The sequence below is a fragment of the Styela clava genome, chromosome 13 (assembly GCF_964204865.1).
Source record: "Styela clava chromosome 13, kaStyClav1.hap1.2, whole genome shotgun sequence".
In the NCBI taxonomy this organism is placed as follows: domain Eukaryota; kingdom Metazoa; phylum Chordata; class Ascidiacea; order Stolidobranchia; family Styelidae; genus Styela; species Styela clava.
The window spans coordinates 3,126,005-3,149,152 of NC_135262.1; the positions used below are offsets into that span (position 1 = coordinate 3,126,005).

At 36.7% G+C, this 23,148-nt stretch overlaps 1 protein-coding gene across 2 annotated transcripts in view; it reads right to left on the reverse strand.

Annotated features, from left to right (window-relative positions):
* Positions 1-554: 554 nt before the first annotated feature.
* Positions 555-23,148, reverse strand: part of LOC120333290 (ral GTPase-activating protein subunit beta-like) — a 34,047-nt gene continuing 11,453 nt past the window's right edge. The window contains exons 11-33 of one of the 2 annotated variants that reach the window (XM_078119006.1): positions 22,000-22,122; positions 18,340-18,443; positions 17,538-17,689; positions 16,838-16,996; positions 16,141-16,255; positions 15,720-15,885; positions 14,960-15,079; positions 14,660-14,778; positions 14,060-14,245; positions 13,276-13,499; positions 12,210-12,511; positions 10,566-10,647; positions 9,550-9,727; positions 8,978-9,048; positions 7,829-8,009; positions 7,056-7,184; positions 6,478-6,637; positions 5,081-5,325; positions 3,505-3,652; positions 2,719-2,791; positions 2,200-2,339; positions 1,634-1,815; positions 555-1,121 (exon numbers count right to left, since the gene is read on the reverse strand). In XM_078119006.1, the coding sequence (XP_077975132.1) occupies positions 1,023-1,121; positions 1,634-1,815; positions 2,200-2,339; positions 2,719-2,791; positions 3,505-3,652; positions 5,081-5,325; positions 6,478-6,637; positions 7,056-7,184; positions 7,829-8,009; positions 8,978-9,048; positions 9,550-9,727; positions 10,566-10,647; positions 12,210-12,511; positions 13,276-13,499; positions 14,060-14,245; positions 14,660-14,778; positions 14,960-15,079; positions 15,720-15,885; positions 16,141-16,255; positions 16,838-16,996; positions 17,538-17,689; positions 18,340-18,443; positions 22,000-22,122 (3,458 nt within the window). In that variant the 3' untranslated portion in view covers positions 555-1,022. The remainder of the gene's footprint in view (positions 1,122-1,633; positions 1,816-2,199; positions 2,340-2,718; positions 2,792-3,504; positions 3,653-5,080; positions 5,326-6,477; positions 6,638-7,055; positions 7,185-7,828; positions 8,010-8,977; positions 9,049-9,549; positions 9,728-10,565; positions 10,648-12,209; positions 12,512-13,275; positions 13,500-14,059; positions 14,246-14,659; positions 14,779-14,959; positions 15,080-15,719; positions 15,886-16,140; positions 16,256-16,837; positions 16,997-17,537; positions 17,690-18,339; positions 18,444-21,999; positions 22,123-23,148) is intronic. The other variant, XM_039400685.2, reaches the window with a different exon arrangement.

The following is a 23,148-nucleotide window of genomic DNA, read 5'->3' on the forward strand; positions in this document are numbered from 1 at the left end:
ATTATTCCGACGTATGGAAATTGGGTTTCTGCCAAACATGCAATACTCCGATATATTGTGCGCGGATAACTGTAACCATCTACTTCTGCAGAAACTAAGTGTTGCCTCTTTCTACGAGAATAATAGAATAATGTTGGATGTCCGAATTTCCGAAGAATTAGGAAAATACAGAATTTCTGATTCCGACAAAATCATACAAAACTCCACTTCATTTGCGTTTACAGAATCTGTATAGCATAGGGGTCAGCAAAGAGACAAAAAATTTTGCCCGCCTAAACCATTTTAGTGTGGCGTAAAAACTTACATTTCATGAACTATATCTGCAGTTTTACATGAGCAAAATTGAAAAACAATAAACCTTGCGACAAAACTAAGAGATATTTTAGTTAAAACATCAAATTCTGGTTTTAGTTTGGTTGTGGCAGCATCGGGCGGGCCAGACAGTATTATCCAACGGGCCGACCCGGACTGTAGTTTGTCAGTATCTGCAGTAAATCATCGACTGGTACAGAGACTAGGAGTTGTGTCTTTCCATGGAAAACACAAAACATACGCTCTTTGATTACTTTGTATTGCACATATATATTATCTAGATTATGGTATGTAGTGATAATGTAAAAGTCAAAGATAAAGAGCATATATGCTACAAATAGAAGTTTTTTGTTATCATCACTGACTGCCGGCAAAACGGATGAAGAATTTGCATATGCTATCATGTCTCCTCCCAACTAGTTTTAATCAATATTAACAGGGGATGCCTCACAGATGAGGATTAGATATGACCATTTTTTTTTATCTGTTGATAAGATTACAGGTAAATACAGGGTGAACCTAAAAACAGAACCCATAAGAAATACCATCAGTGCTGTGGTTGATGGAGATTCCTCTTAACATTGGCTTAAGCTCTCGATTTGGAGGAGGCATAAAACGAAAGTAACGACTAATCAGGTTGCAAGTCACGATTTCCAGCTCATTTCTTCTAACATAATCAGAAAGTTGGCATTGATTTGACTCATTTGGAATCATGCAACAGATAACGGTCTCTTTCCGCTAGAGGGCAGTGGATTCACTGGACTTCCCTGTCTTTGAGAAAGGTTGATTATTCGTCCTGGAAGAGTAGGCTGAAAAGAAATGGTAAACATCAATTAGAGCTCTTAATAGGACTTCTGTACTTATCCAGCTTCTATGATTCAGCGTTGGCAGATCCGTACAACTTACAACGCATGCATTCTTAGTAATCCAACAGTCTTGCTACACAACAACCAAATCGTATTTCTGCAACGTACTGTCTGACCAAGGTCATACTTGCTCAGACAAAACAGCTTTACTACCGTGTATCTGTCTGGCCTTGGTTAGATGAAACGTAACAAGGAATATATTTGTGTTAGTGTGAAGGAAGACCCTCGGATCAGATAGATTTCATAACCCTCTCTTTGAAAATTTCTGGTTGAACCTCTGAGTTTGGGAATAAATTTCTTTCATACGGCGCTTATTTTTCGTTCCGAGCAATGCCCTGTATAGGAGAGCCACTGATACCTAATGATATGTGTAAGGAATCTTTTCATTCCGGAATTGCCCAACAAGTCAATAGTTTAATATGTGTAGACAATCTTTAAACCTTATCCTATCTTACTTTGTGGGCATGTTGTTCAGCAAACACAGCAGTAAAGAAGTCAGGCTCTGTGCATCGACGTTGATATCTCGCTAGCAGTTCATTGATTCTATGTTTCCTCTTTATGTGGGGAGGAGAGTAGGCGTCGCTGTCCAATCGTCTGCGATGACACATGTTCGATGCAGTCATTCGAACTGCAGCTCCTGGAATTTATAATTTAAATTTCATGGCCACTTCACCCGGGGTGTAATAAATTGGGTAGACAATGCTGAAACCGGAAAGACTCCTGCCCTTTTAAAAATAGGAGCTCCCTGCATATTGGCTTGACAGCATGGTGCTACGCTCTCCTGCGTGGTTTTGCAGGTTTGAATCATGTGAGGGATAATTATGTGGTCGCTGGTCTGATACAGCTTTTTACCCATTTAGTCCATGCATCTGAAATTAATAACTGGCCAACTAATCCCATACCTGATATGGAATGGTAACCAGACCATAGGCTGTGGTTCGCCATATGATTGAGCTGTCTCATCGGCTTTCCAGAGAATAAAAGTCCGAATAAGTGTGATAGAAAAATAAAAAATACTCACCCAAAGCTCTTCTGCTCACCACGATGCCAGATACCAGAGGAACTGCCATTCCTGATTTAGTGTTTGTTTGGCCGTTGACATTGATAGAAAACAAACCATTCTCCAAGGGGTGAATGAAGATTGCCAGCATATCCTTGCGACTGTGTAAAAAAAATCTTTCACTATATTATTTTTATTATTGCCAACACAAATGCATTTGTATGTCTCTTTTTATCAAACATATATTTGAGACCTTAAACATGTTCAAATATTTTTATTTGTTAAAAGCTTCACGCCGGTTCAAAAAATTGTCTTTGAGGAGGCGTGAAGGTGATTAAAAATGAATTTATTTGTTAGATTCGATCTTGCCTGCCTTATTTTAGATATTTACGTTCCATCCAAGTATTTTCAACGTGTTTTTTGAATAAAACATACTTTTGCATGACATCTGTTATTTGTAGCTTATTGTTAGCTTAATTCTATAAAGGGGGCTCAGCTTAAAAAGTTTGAGAGTCACTGTTTAAAGTAAATCAGCAATACCTTGGTCCCACCATTCCTGTGGTCTCTTGTCCAGTGTACATTTCAGAGAGTAGATCTTCCAGAGGGAATTCATCTAAAAACAACAAATTTCGGTTGTCGAGAGTCGAAAAATATTAAACAGTACGAAATGCACAAAATTGACATGAATTTGAGAATTGAAAATTTGGGTGCTCCCGAAGTATGTGCACCAGGATGGCGCACAACCTGAACGTAGAATGTGTACCAGGTTAGGGTTCAGGTTGTGCGTCATCTTGGTGCACATACTCCCGGAGCGCCAAAATTTAAGCCAAATCCCAAATTGAAGAGCTAAAATGAATGAAACCAATCGACAAGCAAAAATATCAGTTATCTTTCAAGGAAGATTTTTCCATTCTTAACATTTTCACTGATATTTCACGGCCCCCAAAAACCATTTTCTGGGCCCCTTGTGGGTTCGTATACCCCAGTTTGAGAATCCCTGCTCTACAATATGTTCCAAATGTTCTGTTTTTAGGTCACCCTGTATATAAAAAGGCCCCCCAGAAGTGTGTGTACCACTATGGAGGCAACTAATTTTGTTCGCCTACTTTACATCAAGTTGTGTGAAGGGATTGAAACCTATGGAGAATATATTCACTTGGCTAACACAGACGGTCCCCAGATTGGTCATAGGGCTAAAATAAGAAAAATCGGAATGGAATTATGGCCCTACCCTAATCTGGTACACAATCTACCTGGAGTACCTAAAAAATGAGCAATTTTCATATTTATGAAGATAATCGAACACTTGAGAATATTTCATTTTACCTATTCCTTCATAACTCTCAGTCCAAACAACAGCAACCCTACAATCAGGCAACTGTTGCAAATTCGTTCTCGACACTGTGGATATCTTCTTCACTCTTGCTCCACCTGGTGGATGTTGTTGAGCACCGGTGGGACTGCTGGGACTTTCCTGTTAAAATACAATTGGAATACAAGGTTTATACATGACAAAAAACAGGCCTATATCCCCTAACCCATGGGTGGGACAAGTTTGCATTCAGAATATCTTTTTAGTGAATGCCTTATTAAGAAATTGCCTGTGACATTACTATTCTTTTAAGAATTCATAGTGAGATATTTCAAATGAGGTTTAAAAATAAACATAAATTTTGTAGTTTTTTCATACAAAAATGCTGGCCTAACCAAGCTAAGAGACCTAATGAATCGTTATAAACATGTCATTGTGAGACTTCTATAAAAAAGGAACTTATGTGTTGGACTACAGGGATGTTCAAAACAAATCGAATATTCAATTACATTTAAATTTTAAAAGAATAACATGATCTCTTTCCACGAAATAGTAAGTATATTTACGAGCTTTCGTTAGATGCCTTAATAAACAGCAAAAAAATGCATTGCAGCATTTATTCGCTGTTATTTAAGCCATATTTTGTTTTATCCGAAGAAGTTGGACTATGATCTAACGAAAGCTCATAAATATACTTGCTATTTCGTGGAAAGATATCATGGTATTTTTGATCTTTTCAAAACTTTCTCAAGCATCTCATTCAAGCATCCTTGTGGCAACTGACACAAACGGATCCCCTTTAGAAAGTGAACACCCTCTGCGTGGGTTCGCAGGTTCGAATCCCATGCAGGGATGGTTATGTGCGAGAGGATTGCTGGACTCCTCGCCGTCGTTGGGTGGTTCACGTAACCGCTGGTCGGTTACGGCTTCCTCCACCACCAAGTCCATGCTTCCGAAAACAAACAATACAGTAAAATCTAATCCCATACCCGACTTGGAATGGTAACCGGACGAGAGGCCGTGGTTCGCCATATGGATAAGCCGTCTTATCGGCTTTCCTCTCCCCCAGGATAAATATGTAAATCCTATCCTATCCTAAAAAGAACTTGCAGTTCAGTACACAATACCCTAGTACAGGGCTACTCAACTGGCGGACCTCGGTCCGAATCCGGACCTTCTGGGTATTCGATTCGGACCGCATCTAAATCTTTATTTTGAATCATTAGCCCCAATTTTTGAGTTTTTTTTTTATAAAATCACTTTCATAGATTTAGATATATATGAAAAGAACTATAACGGCATAATAAACAATCTTGATTAGCTAATAATCATTAGTCGGTCGAAGAAGTGCGTGTTTAAGGATGTCGAAATATAATTTCAGGAAAGACCGGAACCAAATATTTTCAAAGTTTTGTATGAAGATTTTCGGTAAAAATAGTTGAGTAGCCCTGCCCTAGTACACCCCATATTGGCATATTTAAATTTTAGGTATATTTCAAGAATAATTTAGTACATGATTTTCAATATTTATCACAGCGTCAATAAATCATATGGGTAGCAGATCATGTTGCCGAAAGAATAATATCTTACGTTACTGGCGCTGCTCGAACTATGAATGGATGCCAAGTCGAGTTGAAGTTTCTCACGCATTATTGACTTCCTGTCTGAAGCATCGCCATCTACTTCCGTAACTGAGTCAAAAGTCATAGGTGAAAAGGTCACAGGTTGTCGTGTCGGGATTATGAAAGCAGTTTCAGTCAAAACATCAGCGTGATATAAAATATATTTGTCGCCATTGAAGATCCCAGGACTTTCTGTGTTCAGATCTATGGTGGCTGGAATAGAACATAAAAAATTACTTAAATGGAATCCAAAAAACATTAGACTTAGCTATGATCCATTCCAAGTCAAAAGCTTGATTTCTAATCCTATGCCCACCACCTTGTCCAGGGTGTAAAAAATCGGGAAAGCAATGCTGAACCAGAGAAAACTTAGTACTTCCATTAGCGTATGCTATGCCGGTGTTTTTCGACGGTTTTTCACTGTTTTTAAGCGTTTTAGCAGGGTTCTTGGTGTTTTTTGACGGTTTTTCACTGTTTTTGGGCGTTCTAGCATGGTTATTGGTGTTTTTTGACGATTTTTCACTGTTTTTAAGCGTTTTAGCAGGGTTATTGGTGTTTTTTGACGGTTTTTCACTGTTTTTAAGCATTTTAGCAGGGTTATTGGTGTTTTTTGACGGGTTTTCACTGTTTTTAAGCGTTTTAGCAGGGTTCTTGGTGTTTTTTGACGTTTTTTCTGTTTAATAAGACAAAGGCATACAAACAAGTAACAGAAAAGGTATGAACCCTAACAAACCATGAATCCTGATTCATGTGCTTACTCTATTCAAGTTCTTGATTTTAAGCCAAAACAGTGGTGTAACTATGGGAGACAAGTGTGAAACACTATATTTTTGTAAGGCTTCAATTCCTGATAGCAGTGTATTTCAACCGGGTATACGGTAATACCCAAGTGTATACCAGACCATAAGTTGGGTATACAACTGATAAACGGTATACAAAGGGTGTACAGCCTAAGTCAGGGATTCTAGATTCTGATATATTAAATATAAATATTCTAACGGAGACAACGACGCAAACAATATAAAATGTCTTATACGCAAAGAACCACATTGTTACATCACAAATTATATGGATAATGCAGGCTCGTTAAACAATATTCCCTTTGCCGATGAGGCCAACAGTCAAATATACAACCTCTTACAACTTGCGAACAGTAGCCCACTAGATTGCATGATGATATTGTAGTATTGTCAGTTTTTCTACGATCTGTGCTTAAAATTTAATGTTCATTCAAGCCTTAAATGAACATTGGTATTTGTAAGGTATACAAAGTTCTTGAAAAAATGTAAAAGGTATACCCACTGTAAAAAAGTTGAAGAATACTGCCTTATAGTGTGATGTTGATTGATATCTTAAGTTACTAACCTTCTTCTACATCAGAGAATTGCTTTAATTTCCACGAAGTAGAGACATTTCCAGTCCAGCCAGGATGTTTACGAAGATCAACAGGCCATCCCAGAGACAAAACAAACTCTGAAAATTCAGGCCGCAGTTCGGAAGTCCTCAGACTTGTGTTTTCTAGGATCTGAACAAAAACAGAGAAATTGGATAAAAAACTAAAAGAAATCGGATATTTTGAAAAAATGAATTAACAAAATTAGCTACTCTTTTAGTATGTGTACCAGATTAAGGTTAGGCCATAATTTAATGCCGATTTTCCTTATTTAAGTTTTATTACGTGTTCGAAACTCTTTGTGTTAGTGAATATGAAAGTTATGATAGAGCCGAGGTTTGATTGCTTGATTTTCCACTATTATTAGAACTCATAAAATGGAATGAAATTGGAATAAAATTATGGCCCAACCCTAACCTGGTACACATACTATTTTCCGGTGTTCGCTATCTTAGTTCGCATACTACAGGAGTACTATTTAATGTACAAGCTTTTTAAGGCCAATTCTTTTTGAATATAGAAAATATATAGATTGGTACAATTTATTTACCTGTTGTTTGTCTGTTTGTCCAGCTTTATGATAAAAGATGAAAACAGTGTCGTTGTTGCGAACTGGAATCGAATCCAAATCTTCAATGTCGGATGGAAAGTCGGGATCCATCCTGTTTAGCATGACCAGCTGAAAAAGAGAAGAATTGTGAAATGAACATCATTCTCAAAATGGTTAACTCGACTACATACAATCGTCGTGGGTGGGATGTAAATCAATATACATGTTTATTAACTGAGTTTGAAAAACTTGGAAATGGTGGAATATTGCAGATAATCAGAGATTTAATTTATTTTTATTTTTTACGGTTTGCCGGAATCACATGAAAGAATTTTCAGTCATATTCATGGGTATTCAATTGTTCAAAAAGATAATTTAATAATTCCTAAAATATAACTATCAGATATTATGTCGAATATATTATTCGTATTTTGGACATCCCTCGTCTAACCACCTTTATCTAGTATTGGATGAGTGTGATGGCATCATATTCGCTGTAGTAATCCTTATATTCTTTAGTCTTCAGTTTTTTATTACTACTATAATCCCTAGTAAAGAACACAACAAATTATTTTAACTGTACAAAACGAGAGCGAATAACACTAACTAAGGATGCATTGAAGATTAAACAAATAAAGTAGTTTTATGCATAGTAACAAAGGAATAATGAGTTCCAGAATTGGCAAAAGGGAGGCATTTATCAAGGAAAGGTTGTGAACCACTGTGTTAGGCCAGCACGAAGCCCTAACATTGTTATATCCAAACAAACTTACATCTGGACCGAGTCTTTGATGCGCGTGATGCTTTACTGTGCTTAGTGACATTAAGTTAAGATGTGAGAGAAGCAATCTGGCGGTCTGGAATTCTCTGGCAGGGTCGGGAGGAAAACATTCTTTCATTCGTAATGATAGAGGATCATCGTCATCTGCTTCATTCAGAGCTTGCTGAATTCGTCTGAGAACGGATGAAAAATATTGAGTAATGGGGGCTCCCGAAGTATGCGAACCAAGATGGCGGACATCGGAATGTAATATGTGTACCAGGTTAGGGTTAGGCCATAATTTTAGGTGTAAATACTACGGGAGGCTCTTGGCTAGTCTTCGAACTGATAATAGAACTAAAATAAGGAAAATTGGAAAAAAATTATCGCCTAACCCTAACCTGTTACCCGTTACGTTCCGATGTCCGCCATCTTGGTTTGCATACTTCGGGAGCACCGAGTAATGTCTGTATAGTGTGGGACTTCTCAATCTGAACCCTGGGCCCCCTCTTCTAGAGATCCCTAGGGTCTGGGAGTAAGTCCTTCAATAGGTAACATTTGTCATAATTACTGATAGATTAATCTTACGACTGTAATTTGTTCAATTTTTTGAAGTAAAGGGACCAAATAATACTTAACTACCTAATAATAAATATAATAATTCATTTAAAATAAACTGACTGTGACTTGCTTAACTTTGGCTGTGCCGTCGTATCCCTGAAGGGCGAAATAACGATTGCCTGAAGGCCAGAGGCAAAAGCTCATTTGGTTGAGATGACTAAAATAATTTAAGTAATAAAATGTGATTTGCTTAATCTTTTCACTGTAAAACATTTTTTTCTTTTGCTTTTTGACTTTTGATTATTAAACTTGACAAATATCATTTCTGTAGTGCAGTTCTCTGGAAGCCATGAGCAAAAGCTTTCATTTGGTACTATTTTCCAAGGTTACATTAATTTAAAGTAAATTGACTATGATCATCATTTCCTCATAATTTAAATTGTTGACAATTGTTTATAGATGGCAATTTACGTGGCCCACATGCTACAGGAAATGTATATATTTGGCCCAGTAATAGTTTGGCCGACCACTTTTTCAATCTCTAAACTCATTGTTCCCAGCACTAACTGTGAAGTATCCCAGGATGGTTGATATTACTTACTTTTCAACATTCAAATCATACAACTTCTGTTGTTCCACAAGTTCCTGAATCTTCTTCACTCTTTCAGCTTGCTGGAATGGAAGAAGTGAAAGGTTTTAGAACGACTAAAGAAACGTTTCCCAACCTGTAAAGAATTCCACCTCAGAGCGAAAATTTGTTGTTCATATGGAGAAATTTTACTACTTGAACTGTACAAAAGTTGAAGTGCGACTTGCTTATTAAATATTAAACGAGTAAGGTAGTTTTTATAAAGAATAAAAATTTCCAAAGTAGACAAAAAGGAGGATTTATCAAAAAAGTTGGGAAACGCTGAAGTTGTTGGGAACTAGAATGTGTCTTTAATTAGCTTATTTTACGAAAGCAAAAGTGTCAAACTCCAATTAGCGACTTCAAAACAAAATGATCTTTAAAATGTAGCAAGTTCATTAATACTGGCAAACTAATGGGTATTGGATTGTGTTTAAACAATATAGACCTGCGGATTTGGACGAAAACTGACATTATCTTGGTACTGTACTGGCGAAACCCACAACACTATTCTATCACCCCTAAGAGTTACTTTCCGTTGTTACCTCTTTATCTGGTATTTCTGACAGCATAGGAATGCTACAATCTGCTTTCACAAGAGGAATCCGATCAACTTCTTCAGGGAATGTTCTATGTCGAACATTGTGATGAACACCAGGGTTCTCGTCCGGTGAAGGACGTGCTGGGCATGTGAGGTAGGATGTAGAAGATTGCTTGTCACTTCTGCAATGTGATTTTTAGGAGTTATTGTGAATATACATGATGTTCGAATAAGTTCGATGAGTCATGTTCTGGACCCAATTGGGGAGCTGAGCCTAATATTAGCAGTGATCAGTAGTTTATTTTTACACATGCCGAAAATACACATTGTACAAATAAGATAAAGAAAAAAGAAAAAATGCATTTCAGTGGGAAGGAAGACGCGATAAACCAGTAATGGTTAACGAGCAGTGTGACTTATAAGGTAGTCTAGCATTCGGTTCTACATAACATTATACTGTGGAAAAAAAGTTGAACATTAAATACTAGAAAAAATTCGGAAATAAAATAAATACATTGAGCCTCAGGCGATATCCGAGTCTCACAGTACCCCATTCGAAAAACAACACCATGATATTATTGGACAGTAGCTTTAAACAAGAAAATGGGGACAATAATGTGCCTATCCCGTCAGTTTTCGTGAATTGGCTTTCTCAGACTGGGAATTTAGAATATCCTCGATGTGATTATTATAGTCGGTATTGCCGCATTTTTGTATGCATCCTGAGCAAGAGCAATTGCCATCACACATACTAACTCCTGTAAAAAGTTGCTTATGTTCTGTAAATATGTCAAAGAATGAGAGTGTATCACCGTGTAACTGAGGGAATACTGATTATAACAGCCAGAAATATGATATTTTCAAATTCAAAAATGTTAGTTTATTTAGCTTTTTGATATCTAAGCCCTTGCAACATTATGATTATGAAGTGGCAAAGAAATTAGATTAATTTTATTCGTAATTATTGAAGGCCCACAAAATGTTGGAATAAAAAATTTGAAGAAAGTAATTGAAACTCACCTCGGAGTTTGTCTGAATTGCATAGCATGAACCTTTCTTCCGCTTGCACTTCTAAGCACCAAAGTTACAGTAGGAACAGGTTCTAGAAATAAAGGTTTCGAATATAATAGGAGTAATATAATCCGACCCACGACGCTTCACTGAATTATAGTAACAAAACGGCTGTTTTGACGATTATATGCTTTACGTAACAGAATTTATTGTGAGACACATGTAGACTAAATTATATTATAATCTAACAAATATATAATTCACAATTACTCGTTTAATAATTTAATTATAATTAGACAAATGGCAACAAAACGCAGAAAAGTTGATGCTAAGTGCAAAGGGTTCAATGGTGACGAAAATATTCAATTAGAATTTTTTGAGATGCAATCCAACGAGGAAATAAATCTATATTCTATTCGAGAGGTGTATGCTTGATTTTTATTATAAAACGTATCATCCTTCGGTTTTCAACTTTTTAAAAATATGCGTGGCCTGCCAATGACTTGCAACCCTTAATTTTGGCCAGCGAGCGACAAAAGGTTGCCAACCCGGGTCTTAAACAAACCAAGATCTGGAAAAACGATGGACAAACCATGGCCTATATGGCCCCCAATGCATTTTGTACAGCCCTCCTGCTCTTGGAGTGAATGTGAAAATTATACACAAAATTTGCATTGATTTTTAAAATATCAAAACTATGATTTGTTCAAATAGTAATGACGTGATATTCATCTCCAGTTCAACAGCCACCATTAAATCGACACTATCATAGTAAAAAGGAAGGGTAATTGTGACGTCACATGAAACCTTTGCAAAAATATATTTTCGATTTGAAAACGAACTTTGCCATTCAGCGTGGAACAGAATTTTCATAGTTCATTTGATAACAAAGATCAGGGAAATATTTCATGGTGGGTGCATATAGTCAGAGAAATTGTTCGAGCAGTAAAGAGAGGTAAAGCAATTATGGACCTCCTGAAGTATGCGCACCAAGATGGCGCACAACCTGAACTCAGGTTGTGTACCAGGTTAGGGTTCAGGTTATGCAACATCTCGGTGCGCATACTTCAGGAGCACCGCAATTATTTTGTTTTATTAAATAAAACAGAGTTTCAAAAAATTATATTCGTTTCTGGAATTTTGTTTGTTTCAACCGGTAGAAAGCGTGCAATGAATGTTGTTTCATATGATTTGAACATTATTAGAAAGTACAAGATGAATGTAATGAAATAGTTGATTTACTCTGCAGGTTGATATGAAAGAGAGAAATCTTTTCAGTTTGGAATTACCTGGGGAGTAGAGTTTGGTGATCCAATCATGTAGCATAGTGGGTCAAACACAGGGTGAACCCCCCAAAAATGGAATGCATACCATGCTTGCTGTCTCACCCGAGATGTAATAAATGGTTTATAAAAAAAATGGTTCCTGTACATTTGAACCCATGACAATTGCACCTGCATACTATTACACCTACGGAAATTTTTTTGTTTTGCGGATATTTGAACCCATACTAACCCTAACCCATGGGTTTTAGCACCCGCATATAGATTGAATCCGCGGATATACACATGGGTTCAAATGTACGGTCACCAAAAAAAAAACAGATGGCCCAAAAGAATCATTCATATTAATAAAGTATGGCTGGCTGGCTACCTTGTTCGTTTCCTAAATTTTGTTCCAGAACTCCAAGTAGAACAGTATTCCTGATGACAAAGTATCTGAAATTCTTTACCGCATCTGAGAAATCCAATTGGCTTTCATTTGGGGGTGTGTCAGTGACATTACTTTTTGATTGGGTCTCTTCAAGAGGTGTGTCATTAACACCAGAATTTGATTGGTTGCTACTCTGAGGGGTGTGTCCACAGGCGTGTCTGACCAAACTCAATTCATTCAGAAGACAACAAGTTGAACTGGGTGAGCATGGACTCGGAAATGCACCAAGATGTTCAAAAACGCTGTAAAAGTGAAATGGATGGAATTACAATGGGGAATAGAGCTTGCCCTGGACAACAGAAAAATAAAGTTGGGTGGTGGTAAAAATGTTGGGTAGGTGGCGCATCATTCTAGGTGTTTGGAATATGCTTGATATCGCACTTCTGATTACCCTGAATGGGTTCCCAGGCTGGAACCTTATGTGATAATTATGTTTCAGAAGATTGCTGGACTATGATATACATAATTTTAATCAGTTTTATATGTTTGATGTTGTTTCTATGCGCATAAACAACTATAATACAGCTTAGTAACATGGCCAATATTGCCTTTCTTGATTCGCTCGTGAGTTAATATAACAGAAATGTCCCTTATATGTCAAGCAGACAAGTGAGTAATTCACAAGTAAACAACAAACGATCTGCAGAAAAGAGAACCACGCAGTATCTTTATAATATAAAACCACATCAAAGAACCTTCTGTAAAATTTTGAACCCATAATGTGTATGGGACTAACTGACTAGTTAAACACTCAGAAGAATGTTCATAAAATTAACTCCTTGGGCGAACAAATAAAACAAAAACTTCCTAACGACTAACCAGTCCCCTCCACAGCTTCCAACGAAAAGACTATCTGTTCTTGAAATTTTGAACCAACTAGTGACTAACCAGTTAGTTAAACAACCAAAAGAATGAAAAAAGAAATAATCTTCTTAAGCCTCCCCATACCACCCCCCCCCCCCTGAAGCAAGAACAAATATAAAAAAAAAAATTTCTGAAGACTCACCAAACTAAAGCGCCCTCTGCAGCTTCCAACACTCTCATTGAAGCAGGGTTTAAGTCTTTATCTCCTTTGAATATCGGTTTATTGTCTTCGTTTGATCCGTTCACAAGGAGACCTCCAGTGGTAGAACTTAATCCAAAAGTACCACTGCTGCCCCGCCTCCCTGGCGATGATTTGCTACCAGATATACCGAGCTCGATAATTTCAAGAACTTCATTTAGACAATCCTTTTGTGAATAAAGAGATACATTTAAATTGACGAATTTTTTTTTTCAAGTTAATCTTAATCTTAGGCAGATAGCTCAGTGTTTTAAATTTACTATATTGACAGGGAAGTCCAACACAAAAATTTGCCATTTCAGGGGTGGTTGCTAACGTTGCTTAGATATGAGACTCCTTTACCTCTAAATGTTTGGGTGTTACCTCGCTTTTAGCAAACTTGCATGAGACATGCCTAGCTAAAAAATCGAAATAAATCGAACATGTTCGAAGCGAAATGTAAATATGCGTCATACATAAAATAAAAAATTTCATATACAACATATGGTAAGCGTTCCTATCGAAAATAGTATATTGTAGTGTCCATATGTAAGCGGTCCGAAAGTATGTGTACCAATACGAAGATAACTAATTTTGTTCGCCTACTTGACTGTTCGCCAGTTGACTAACACTGACAGTCCCCGGACTCATATTAGAACTGAAATGAGAGAAAATCGGAATAAAATTATCGCCTAACCCTAATCTGGTACACACACAATGGAAGTACATATATAACACTGGCAATTACCTTGTCATTTAGAAGATATGGGTGCTCCAGTAACCATGTAGTTAAAGTATGAAAAGCAGCAACAATCATAGAATGTAACTCTCTCTTATGGTGAGGCGGTGGGCGCTCACACTGGTTCACAATGTACCGACATAACTCGCGGACAGCACGACGACATTCTCCACTGTCTACTATATGAATTTTGGCCTGAGAAATAAAAAAAATAGTGGTCATGAGATTATCATAATTTTGGCTTCCATTATCCTTTGACCAGTCAGTTGAGGGTTGCTACAATTTCTGTCACAGCTGATGTTAACAAACCAATTTCACAACCAAGCCCAAAACCGATTTTACTCCTCATTTTTCATGACTTGATAAGGTTATTTCACAGAGTGTTTTCATATTATTGAGCATGAATTGGCTGAACATGATGTGAGTTGAAATTTACCAATTAAAATAATACTATAAGTACCACTGGAGTTATAAACAGGGGGACATGAGTACTAAAAAACCTCCGTAAGGAGGCCACGAAGCCATAAAAGGTTGGGACCCACCCCTCTAAGTGTATGTGCATTGAGCAGAGCCTTGAGCAAGTTAGCTCATTGAGGAATAGATACTAACCTTTGCTAGTCCGGCTAATAATTCCAAAGCAGCCAAGGAAACACTGAGTTCAGATTTCCAAGATTCCAATCTTTGTGAAACGAGATAGATACAATTTACAAAGAAGCCATATGCAGTGTCTGAAATGAAATTTCAATTATTATCCTAGTTAGAATGTTGGTATATGCTGTATGCAGGGTCAAAAATGAGCAAATTTGGCCCACGGGCTGTAGTTCGCCCATGTCAGGTCTCGACCCTTATTCATAGAAGAATGCAAAACAGCCACGTAAAAAAGCACCACTAAATGACCTCAGAACTCACCGGCAGCGACATTTTCATTTTCACTCGGTTGAACGATTCCATCTTTTCCTCCATTCTGTGCCGACTCGTGTCCAATGGATTCCACTAAAGCTGAATCTTGTAAGGCGAGTAACATTCCACCTGAAATACACAGTCATAAATTGCCGATCAAAAAGAAATTTTTTCATGGTTTTGGCTATAGCACTAATTCCACAATCTCTGATGATAAGACGACTTAATCATATAGTGAACCACGGCCTCTCGTCCGATTACCATTTCATGTCGGCTATGGGATTAGTTAGTCAGTTATTTACTTCAGATATGTGAACTTTGATGGAAGAGGAAGCCATAACCGCCCATCACCCTTCGTCACCGAAGAGTCCGGCGTTCCTCTCGCACAAAATTATCTATCCCAGTGGTCAGTATTAATTAGTTCTGTAAGTGAGGCCCAAATAGATAAATGGAAAAGGTTTTAGGGCCCAACAACCATCATGTTGTTTGTACTAACTACACTATTTAATATACTTGGAAAAACGACCATCTAAAATACGCCCTTGAGACTTGCACGACTATAATCTCTGCATTTTGTTAAGAGTGAACCCCTTACCTTGCAGGAAAAATAACATCTCATAATCTCATATTATTTTTTGTGGCTACGTTTAATTTAATTTACAAAAAGATAAAAAAAAAAAAGAAAACTTGGCAATGGAGAATGGACTGATTAATCGTTTATCAGCTTTCCTTTCACCCTAATAAATAAATCACATTCTATCAACATTACCAAGTATCATCTGAGCGTTTACAGGATCAGTTTCGCATTGCAATGCTCCGATAAGTTGATGAATAATTCGAAGTTTCAGCGATCGGAAAGTTTGATGTGTTGATGTAGATACGGTAGATGAAGTGTCTTCTCCCTCAGTCCCTCGTGACCAGAGCAACTGAATGTCCTGAATGAAAATTGATTAATTTTCAGATTGTTTATTGCCTTGTTCAAGTTTAATGGTTAATTGAATATCTTTGATTTTTAAAACGATGTTCTCATGTCTTCACTTGGAATACATCTTTGCTCTGCTGAAGCTTGCTGTCTATAAGACATCTCATTAAACATCAACAGAGAAGGCCATTCAACCCCAATTGCGATCATAATCAAGGTATAATAAATAAGGTGAAGCATAGAGATTCCTGTCGTCTCAAGCTCTTACCTCAATTGGCAGATTGTCATAATGTAACGGCAGCGGAATCATTGATAATAGCAAATGAATTGCTGCCCGTCGTAGTTCAGTGACGTTTACGTATGGTTTGAAATGAGTCAACTCTCTAAAAAATAAAAGCATGTTGTACTATCATGCAAAAGTCGGTGGCAATCTGCAGGTAAAGGTAAATTGCGCACATTGTGACTAAATGAGTAATTACGATAGTTAATTATTTGTTTTGCCCATTTGGTTATTCGTCATTTTTATTCTAATTTTCATCATATGCTGAAAACTGATGAACTGCTAAATAGATTCAAACTATGTTTATGATGTATATCCTGCACTGATTTCTGATATGTTTTTTTTTTGAACTAACCAAATTATGATAAAAAGTATAAGATTGAGTAAATAATCCTGAATTAATGTATCCAAAACAGTCCAGACAAAAAGATTCAAACTGCCCTGATTTCTGTTGTTTTTTGTCGAACACACTCAAATTGAAATAAAGAATATAGGATTTTAAAAAATATAAGAATTTCAAATGCAAATATTTTAGTATTCAAAACAGTCCTGACAAAAAGATTCAAACTGAGCTTCTTAAACTAAACTGCTTTTTGTTGAACACAGTCAAATTAAAATAAAAAGTATAAGATAAGATATAAAAAATTCAAAAAAGTCCTGACATAGCAATTCAAACTGATCTTACCTATCTGGTAGAATAGATTCCAGAGCATTCAACACACCAGGTAGAAGGCAGGTTATACCAGGAAGATCAATTCGGAACAAATTGACTGAGTTCAACAATATACTTGCCAGAACTTGATTGCTTTCTTCCATTAGTCCATGACTCATGGTCAAGTAGAACCTGAAATTTTTGATTGAATTTATGGATATGAAGTGTACATATATATATATATGAGTCTTTTCTCAAATTGAAATAACTAAAGCAAAATATATAGTCTTAAACTACTGGAAATTTCAAAGCAATTGGTCCAGTAATTGAAGAGAAAAGCGACCTTTTTCAGAACAACGAGAATAGAAACTTGGTTACCTCCCCAGTACCTGCCAGTGCCGAGTCTTTTTGTAACGAATTTGGTTTATGGACATCCATTTTTTAATTACATGTATTTTAACTTCTTTCTATTTAACCTGTATCAATGTTTGACTTACGGTCGGTTATGGTCATTCACCTACATTATTTTTTTGTGTTGCTCTTCACCATGAAATGCCATTTTCAGGTTTTTTTTTCCTAGCTTTTGTTCGCATCAAGTGTATTTCCATTTTGGTAAAAAATAAACTACTGACTGACAGGAATACCACAGCCAATAGCAACATAACAACAAACGATCCATCCACTTCGTGTCAGATAAATCAAAATCAGAATAAAAACAAATGAAATTACAAACCTTGACAGATACACAGGCAGAATATGTTCCCCTGTTTTTTTACACGAAAAAATTCTACATAGTGTTCCAAAAGCTTCTGATCTGCCGGCATCATATGAGTCTGGATACTCTGAACTGTCAAATAAAGGATTTGCAGCGAGGTTGATGCCGTCCTGTAAAAAAAACAGAGGAAATAATAAGATTTTTAAACGATGAACTTGATAACTAGATGTGATACAGGCGGCGTTACACTCGAGGGAAAACTGGAAGATGCTTTGAGTGGAACATATATATTCCTAATTTTCAAACTATTGAAACTTTTATTGAAATACCTATGTGAATATTGCTTCCAATTATGATCAGATGATTAGACCAGCTTAAAGAGCCCCTATTTCTTCGTAATATTTTCAAATAAAATATCTTTTCGTATTTTAACAGTCGTCCCTTTGTCTTGAGAAGTACCTTTTGAATGCCATGTCAGATATGTGTCATGATATCATTAAACTTTACAAACAATAAATGTTAGAAAAAATGGGACAAACTAAATCAATTAAACACCCAATGTTTTTTTATAAGGATTTGCCGAAGCAAATTCACGGGTGAGGGGACCTTTCTCTGAGCAAAGTTGAGGAACACCAATAAATGGGCAAGATCAACTGAAACGACATAGGATTATAGGAATGTATTATCAGTCAGCAAATGCTGATCAGTGCCAGCATTTTTGTTGTTTACATTTGTTACAATAAAAGTTTTTCGAACTTCTCAAATATATTATAATGTCGAATATATTGACGACTTGAATTCATATTTACTGATGTCTTACCTGTGATGTCCCCAATCCACCTATAGTAGAAGAGCTCGCAGTTCCTACAGTCACTTGACTTGACAGGACGCCGCTTGATGATCGACTACGCATCGTTAAACTGCCTGAAATAGAAACCACTTGAATAATTTTCGATAACTTTGGAGTTCTTGTTAAGAGAGCAGGACAATTTGAGAACAAATTCAAACACTGCATATCCTCGCAAATAAGTCGATCCCCTGGAATGGCCCTAAAATGGCGAATTTATAAAAATTTTCTTACAGGGCCAACTCCACAAATTATAATACGTCATACGCACGCACCTATCACAGCAAATGGTTGCAGAAGAGAATTAAGCTGAATTTTTAGTGCAATCAGAGTTACGTGGGTCTGAGCCGATCCAAGAATTCACAATTCCTACTACAGCACCCATTTCAGGGAGTGTGAAAATGTGACCCCAATATCAAAAAATACATATAAGTACGGCTGCGCTGCCTTGGTCCGTAGATATAAATTATAACAGACTTCGCTAACTGTATGAGATAACAGAGGGGAAAGGAACCCCACATCCTACCCAAAAGAGAGAGTTTTGGTTACAGAAGATTATTTATAAGAGAAATAAAAGAGAATAGAGAGAGGAAGCTAGTGTTCTTACGACAAAATAAAAACATTAATACTTGGCAATTTGCGGCCATGAGAATATGAGATAAACAACTGAGCAAAAAATTCAAAAGGGGTGTAGATGACTGACTATTGTCAACAGACAATTGAAGAAGTCTTGCATACATCAAACAAAATGGTGACAAGCTTGATTGAGAGTGAGGCTATGATCTGAAGCCTGGGCCCAACTTGGAATTCGGGTCGGTCCTGGAATGTCAATCATTACGTTTGGATCAGGCTTGAAATGTCAATCATTACGTTCGGGTCGGGCTTGAAATGTCAATCATTACGTTCGGGTCGGGCCTGAATTGTCAATCATTACGTTTGGGTCAGGCTTGAATTGTCAATCAAGACGTTTGGGTCGGGCTTGAAATATCAATCATTACGTTTGGGTCGGGCCTGAAATGTCAATCATTACGTTTGGGTCGGGCTTGAAATGTCAATCACTACGTTCGGGTCGGGCTTCAAATGTCAATCATTACGTTTGGGTCGGGCTTGAAATGTCAATCAATACGTTTGGGTCGGGCTTGAAATGTCAATCACTACGTTCAGGTCGAACTTGAAATGTCAATCATTATGTTTGGGTCGGGCTTGAAATGTCAATCATTACGTTCGGGTCGGGCTTGAAATGTCAATCATTACGTTTGGGTCGGGCTTGAAATGTCAATCACTACGTTCAGGTCGAACTTGAAATGTCAATCATTATGTTTGGGTCGGGCTTGAAATGTCAATCATTACGTTCGGGTCGGGCTTGAAATGTCAATCATTACGTTCGGGTCGGGCCTGAAATATCAATCATTACGTTCGGGTCGGGCTTGAAATTTCAATCATTACGTTCGGGTCGGGCCTGAATTGTCAATCATTACGTTTGGGTCGGACTTGAAATGTCAATCATTATGTTTGGGTCGGGCCTGAATTGTCAATCATTACTTTGGGTCGGACTTGAAATGTCAAGCATTATGTTCGGGTTGGACTTGAATTGTCAATCATTACGTTTGGGTTGAACTTGAAATGTCAATCATTACGTTCGGATCGGGCTTCACTATTGCTGACTTTTTTTTCAAATAAATATATGTTTATAAAAAATATATACTAAAACTATGTGTGGATACTAAACTAAAGAATACTTGTTATAAAAGAAATAATTTGAATAAAACAGAAGAAGATGTAATGAATCTTTTTCCGACCTGACCCCCCAAAATATTCTTCCTATACTTTACTGATGCAAAATTTTCGTGGCTTATTTTTTGAATTTCGAGTTTGCTTCGGGCTTGGGCTTGCGTATTCGCAAGCCCGAGTCGGGTTTAACACCCACGGGCCCGAGTCGGGTCAGGCTGGGATTTTTGGGCCCAATCTTACCTCTAATAGAAAGTCAAAATCTCTTTCATTATGAAATTGAAAGCCAAAAGCCCAAGTCTTTTTGAATGGGCCTGTATTTTGATTAAGATGTGAATTAACCAGACCCCACAAAATATTATAAAGACAACACTAGTGATTTACCACACTTCTCAACTGCTCGTTGAGCCAATTTAATTTAAAGAACTTCCACTTGATGAGAGTTCCTAGGCCTATTTCCTAAATTTTTTGGATTTTGACTTGCTCTGCTATTCTTGTTTATCATAACTAAATACAAGGCCAAGGATGTTGGTGTTGTTTGAAATTGGTGAAGAAAACTTGCAAACATTCCCAGAATATTGTTTTATAAAAAGTTTTAAAACGGCATATTTCAGCCAAACAAGACACCTGGGCCTTGCTTCTTTGACAAAGGATATTATATTAAAATACAGAAAAGAGAGCAAGAGATATCTTAAGAAGTACTTTTCACTAAGTTTGATAGTAGTGATTACTATATTTTGCCACAAAAGTGGAAAGACTACTGATGTAAGTTGATGCTCTCACCGGCCACCAGTTCATGGAGGGTATTTGCCATTTATTCGTTTCATATGTATGGACCTGATTGTAGCAGAAATCCTCTCACACATAATTAATAGTCAACAGTTTAAATTAACCAGAGAGCAGACTATCATGTGGCACAACGTGCTAAGCGTTAGGAATATTATCTGATTATTCTGATTACTCTGATTATTCTGTGTGAATTCGCAAGTTTGATCTCATGTGAGGGTTAATAATGTACGAGAAGATTGCTGGATTTCTAGCCACCTTAGGGTGGTTCACGTAACCTCTGGTCGGTTTAGGCTTCCTCCGCTATCAGGTACATGCGTCTGAAACCGGCTAACTCATCCTATCCCGAAATGGAATGGTAACCGGACGAGAGGCCGTGGTTCGCCATATTCCAATTCCAAGAATCCTGAGTTATAAAGTCAAGCAATGTTAGTATCTGCCTTCTACATTAAAATCAGAAGTTTGTTAGTTGCCATAAACAAGCGATTGCAAGTTCTACAAAGAGGAATGTCCAGGTAATTAAATAATAAAAACTGTTTTTGATTGTTTTTCTGAAATACTAATATAATAGAGGAGTGGTTTTCAATCGAGGTTCCGTGGCAATGTCATAAATACTGGGAAGTCCAAAAGTGTTCGCTGATATTTATAAAATATTAAATTCCTTGAGACATATTACAATTCCAAAATTTGGTCATAAAGTCAGTTCTCAACATATCCCAACCAAGTTTGTTTCATTTTAATAAGTGTCCATTTAGGTATTTTACTTTATATAATAACCTTTGTATGTCTACCATTAGTGTCATGAAGAAAATAAATTTTTTATACCTAATTCAATACCAGACTCTATACCCTTTTTTTAATTTTTGGGCTAAATATATTCTCAAATAATATTTTAAATATCAAATAAATTGGGAATATATAGAATAAATGAATATTTAAAATGGGTCATGTTTATTAATACAGAATGAAACTTATTTAGGTTTCTTGAATTCATAAAAAAATTTCAAATTTCTTACAATTTGACATTACATAAAGCTAATGGACATTCCTGTCTACAGGAAAAAACAGTTTTTCCAACCGACAGAAGGTGCCGGTAGTTTGGGCATGCGAGCTCCCCACCTATGGAAAACCGACGACTTCTTTCCACTATAGAAGGCATCAAATAAGTGCCAGACTCCGACAAATCGGCACTGCGGACTCTTTCAGACCTCCGGACAGAAAAGTAAATCCGTTTCGGTGGTTCTTTGAAAAAGTTTGAAATAGATTGTGATTAAGTTTTTCCCATGAAATTTGATTTCTCTAGTGGAGCCATTCTAAGACTAATTACTCAAATCAAGGTAACACTCACTCACAGGTAAAAAAAAATTGCTTATAAAACCATATAATCGATATCAGCGCATAATTCTCGCAAACATAAGACAAAGCAATTAACTCAAAGATAATATCAAACATAAAAAGTTGGGACAAATTTTTTTTGCATGAAATTTAGTCAAAGCACATTTAATCAATTTTTTTTAAAGAATTAAAAGTTAGGCTGTGTGCTCCCTCAGAAGTGATGGAAAATCATCTCTGAGAAACCTTTTTAAAGAAGATACGATCAAAGCGTGGTCACAAGGTTACACACAATCACTAAGAGGTAAATAGGACTTATCTCTGAGTGGAGTTATGGAGAAACCACTGAAAAGTATCGCTATAACATTGATAGATTTGGAAGGAAGTGTCACCAGAAAAATTCTACACTTAAAGCAAAACAGCTCAAATGTCGCAGTGGGCCCTTCAACTTATTATAAAATCTTCTTTTTTAAAGTCAACATTCGACTCATAAGTGAAATGTGATTAATTGGTCATATTATGCATTATCTCTCAATATATTTTTTATAAAATGCTCCATCGTGTCTTTTGCTCAAAACAAACTCTGTGCAAGCTGCACTGATATCTAATAACATGTAAGAGGCTCCTATTTCTAGAAGGACCAGGTACTTAAAGTCTCAGCATTGCCAAGCCAATATATTAGGGTGTCCATAAAGACTTACAATTTTTCAAAATTACAACGGGAATTTATTAATACCATATATTGTTTTTGCCCTCACAGATGTTTTAAATGAAGTAAAAATACAATTACTGATTAAAAAACAACAAACCTGGTTAAGATATTTTGAGAACTGATTTCATAACGAAATTAAAATTTTAAACTGACTTTATGGACACCCTGCGTGAGGTTGGGGATACATGATTTGAACCTGACATGTAACCTGCAATGCCAAATCA